Source organism: Morone saxatilis, unplaced genomic scaffold (assembly GCF_004916995.1).
Source record: "Morone saxatilis isolate NCDOM2014 unplaced genomic scaffold, NCSU_SB_2.0 Contig15, whole genome shotgun sequence".
NCBI lineage: Eukaryota > Metazoa > Chordata > Actinopteri > Moronidae > Morone > Morone saxatilis.
In genome coordinates this window covers 20,569,340-20,573,205 of record NW_023339707.1, presented here as the reverse complement: position 1 = coordinate 20,573,205, position 3,866 = coordinate 20,569,340, and the positions used below count along the sequence as shown (strand labels likewise).

At 43.7% G+C, this 3,866-nt stretch overlaps 2 protein-coding genes across 2 annotated transcripts in view; one reads left to right on the top strand and one right to left on the bottom strand.

The window, feature by feature from the left end:
• The window catches only part of apex2 (APEX nuclease (apurinic/apyrimidinic endonuclease) 2), a 3,747-nt gene extending 1,690 nt beyond the window's left edge, over positions 1-2,057 (bottom strand). The window contains exons 1-5 of the mRNA XM_035655847.1: positions 1,787-2,057; positions 1,600-1,683; positions 1,158-1,341; positions 755-898; positions 30-99 (exon numbers count right to left, since the gene is read on the bottom strand). Of these exons, the coding sequence (XP_035511740.1) occupies positions 30-99; positions 755-898; positions 1,158-1,341; positions 1,600-1,683; positions 1,787-1,901 (597 nt within the window). The 5' untranslated portion in view covers positions 1,902-2,057. The remainder of the gene's footprint in view (positions 1-29; positions 100-754; positions 899-1,157; positions 1,342-1,599; positions 1,684-1,786) is intronic.
• A 234-nt stretch (positions 2,058-2,291) lies between these two features.
• Positions 2,292-3,866, top strand: part of zgc:162200 (uncharacterized protein LOC558638 homolog) — an 11,847-nt gene continuing 10,272 nt past the window's right edge. The window contains exons 1-2 of the mRNA XM_035655966.1: positions 2,292-2,430; positions 3,505-3,824. Coding sequence (XP_035511859.1) covers positions 3,558-3,824 — 267 coding nt within the window. The 5' untranslated portion in view covers positions 2,292-2,430; positions 3,505-3,557. The remainder of the gene's footprint in view (positions 2,431-3,504; positions 3,825-3,866) is intronic.

The following is a 3,866-nucleotide window of genomic DNA, read 5'->3' as shown; positions in this document are numbered from 1 at the left end:
ATATGACAGCATTTGAACCTTTTACTTACAATATCACTGGGGTCACAGTGGTCTATCTGCCGGTGAGATGTATTTACGTCTCCTAAAACAATCACGTGACTGAAAAATATAACAGAAAAAAAACAAGAGGAGAGGGAATTACAAAATAAGTTGCGAACACTCTCATGATACATTATCCAAACTAAGACTGATATCATAATTCAGCAAGTCAGTCATCTGCCATACATCATGTTAGATAGATAGATAGATAGATAGACTAGAGTCAGAGCGTAGACAGCCGTAGATAGAATAGATAGAGTAGTATATTCTGTCTAGTGCTTATGCCGAGGGAATTCAAGCAGTCCAGTAGCATACAAAACAAACAATACATTAAACTAAAATTAAAACCCGACCTTACAGAACAGAATCAAAATAAGATATAAAATAAATATAAAGTATGTATGTATTATGTGATAATAATTAAAATTATAACAGTATAAAATAAACATTAAGACAGTAGCTACAGTACACATTATCAGATTATGTTATCTGTCTATCGAATGTAAGAATTAAGTATATAAGGTTTCTTTTACCACATTATAAACTGCTTTAGGTTTCAGTGAAACATAATGACTAATGACATAAAACAGACAGGAAGGTATATTAAAGAACAGTTTCATAGTTAACATGTCTGTGGCAAAAGCAGGATACACCTGTAACCACAATCTCTCTCCTTTTTTTTTTTCAGTATGTGGAAACTTTTCTGAACTCTCACCTCCCGTCTTTCAGTATAGCTTCAGCCCGACGCTGAAGAAGCTTGTAGAACTGCAGTTTGAACTGCTTTCGCTCCGGCTTTTCGGGGTCAGCCCGTGGACAGTATACGTTGATTACAGTAACACTTTGCTCTTTGTCCTGACACCTGTTGGGGGTTAAAAAGAAAAAGTCAAAATAATAGGCACAGACATCTACAATTTACAAGTATTTTACAAAATAAATGTCTCATGTAGTCTTTATCAACAGTAACGTTTTATCAGTGACTCAAAGGGTTCATAGAAGGCTCTAAATTGATCAAACATCTATCTTACAGTGGGAGTACAGGCACACAGATGCATAGCCAACACAGCACATATAACATGCTTTGTCAAAGAAAACTTCAATGTGGAATACTTTTCTCTTACATGATTGTGTGCTGCGTGATAACCGCTCGTCCCTCATTGTCCAAAAGCTGCAGCTCCTCAGTAGAGAACTCACTCTGGTCACCGTAGCATCCCACAGCCCCCTCTTCGAGGTTGGTCAGCAGACCCGAGAGACCCTCCTCCGCAGCAAATGGAGTGGCACTGTCTTTGCAGTAAGTGGCAACCCCTGTGCATGTCAGGAAAGGGAAGGGGGAATTAGTTTGTATAGTGTGTTGCCAGCTGCAACCACAGAGCAGCTGTAGCAATGTGGAGTGGCATTAAGTGCTCATTTAGTGAAGTTAATTATGGCTTTACTTTGACTTTACAACACTGTGTCTTGTTGTGCTGGTTAATCTGAATACAACTGGAAAGGGATGCATAGAGAAAAATCAGTGCTGCCATTAATCACAGATAGAAAATGAATTGTTATGACAAGGTAATGAACCTGAATAGCCGCTGCGTCCTCGACTGAAGCTGAAGTAGGAGGTGTAGCCGTCAACAATGGCAGTTCTTTCATCAAGTAAATCTCCTGTTGGGGAACACATTTTGGGGTTTTTAACTCACATTTCTGTCATAGCAGCAGACTTCATGACAGCACACGCTCTTTCCAAGCTCATAAGCTGACCACTTACTTGTCACTTTTGTCTCTTGAACACAGATAATATCTGCGTCAAGCGAATCGAGAGCCTTTTTAATGCCGCCTCTGAACGCCCTAATGCCATTTATGTTCCAGGTAACGATCTTCATTGTGTAACACTAACAGTTGTTTTCACCGGAGACACCAACGCTGCAGAGAGAGAGAGAGACAGCACCCCCGGAAGTAAAAAGGAAGACAAAAAAAGGTACGAGCGGAAGTGTGTATTTCACCACGAATTCGTCATTATTTCTTTCATTTTTTTTTTAATGCTTTTTGACACAATAAAATAGTTTTTTTTGTTGCATTAATGTTTAATTCTTACGCCCGGACAGACAGCAATGCCATACCCAACTCAAACACAGGGAATGAAGGACAGTGTCTGGGTGTAATTGCATTGCGCCGTTGTCTAGCTAGAGGGGGTAATCGTGCTTTCACGTTTTTTCGGCGCGCTTTTGACCCGACCTCTCTGTGAAACGGGAGAACCGGGGTGGGAGGAAGGCGAGGCGGCTGCATCGGTAACCTAGGCTGGTATCCCCGGGCTACTATCGCGCTTAGCAACCGTCGCCGCGGACAGTTTCCACCGGTTCCGGGCCGTTAACGTTCGCTTCCAACCGTCCTCGACTTTTAAACAACCAACGGGTGAGTAGCAAGTTTGGTGGCTAACGGTCGCTATCTAAAGCGTTAGCCAATTAGCTTGTCTGACAGCGTCCGACCGACGCTACCAAGAGGAGAAACTGCCAAGTGAGTCGGGGTAAATCGATGTCGACCACCCCGCTCAGCTTTTAACAGCTAAATTCTCTATCATACTTTGTTATAGTTCGCGGCGCTGCGGTGTCATTTGCTGTTTTACATTAACGTTAGGCTAGAACTGCTCTTGCTACGTTAGCTGTCCCGGCCGTGTCCTGTTCCCAGTCCGGTGTCGTGTTTTTTGGTAACGTATCCATGTCAGAATACTTTCCATCCTTTTAGGATACCAGCTTTTTATAAAAAAATATATATACAGGTTGCCTAAAATATATACAGGTAATTCCTCCTTTTAATTTACACGCAGTTGAGAACTAATGAGAAACGAAAGCGTACGGGATGTGCATCATTTGGCACCGGACAACCGGCGGATGGTGTTTCCATCTTCGGTCAAAGAAGAGGACGTGAGGACACGGGGGGGGGGACTCCGCCCCACCCAGTCAATACGGGTGGTCAAAGCAACCATAGTCGATATTGTTTCCACGGCTTCTTGGCGGAGGACTGCTCATCAACCAGCTGTCATTACTGTAGCGACCATTTGCTGTCGGGGTTTTTCTGAGGAGATGTAACGTGGCTGATGTTGATAGCAGTGTATAGGCCGACCTCTCATCCTGGTTTAATAGTGACAGCGTGCTAATAACTGCGTGGAGTAACATCAGTAACCAGTCTTTAAATACCACGGGGTAATAAAATGCCCTTTTTTTAAGCAGATGAAGGCCCACAGTGTTTGTTATAGCTGGTATTATAAACAGGGTTGATATATTTGCAAAAGTGCAGCAGTTTGGTCATTTATGGCTTGGATTAGTCTTTTGGGTTGAAGGTAGAAATATTCAACTAATCCTGATTAATCTTGCCCTGTGCAGTTTGCTCAGTTGGTGTCACAATGTGCTTTATACAAAACCTCTTTGCCATCCTGGCTGTTTTTAAGTAGTTTACGTAACCGCCGTCTTTGTGTTTTCCCTCTTGCAGTGTGGAGTAATGAGAGAGGACGAGTGAAGGAGGTCCCGGGAGAACAGGGAAGGATGCTGGAGGCGGATGCAGACACGGCAGGTCAAGCAGTGGAAGGAGAAGGGGAGGCAGAGATGGGGAGCAGAGACCTGAACGCTGAGGTGGTGAGGCTTACTCTAGAGCTCCAGGAGGCCACGGAGGAGAAGCTACAGGCGGCCCGCTATGGCCTGGTGGTGCTGGAGGAAAGTTCTGCCCTCAAGCAGAAACACAGGCAGCTGGAAGAAGAGCACGAAGCCCTCAAAGCAGAACTACAGCAGCTCAAAGAGGTAAGACCGCCCAAGGCCTTCTGGACCAGTTATATTCAGACTTAGGCTTGTTTTTTT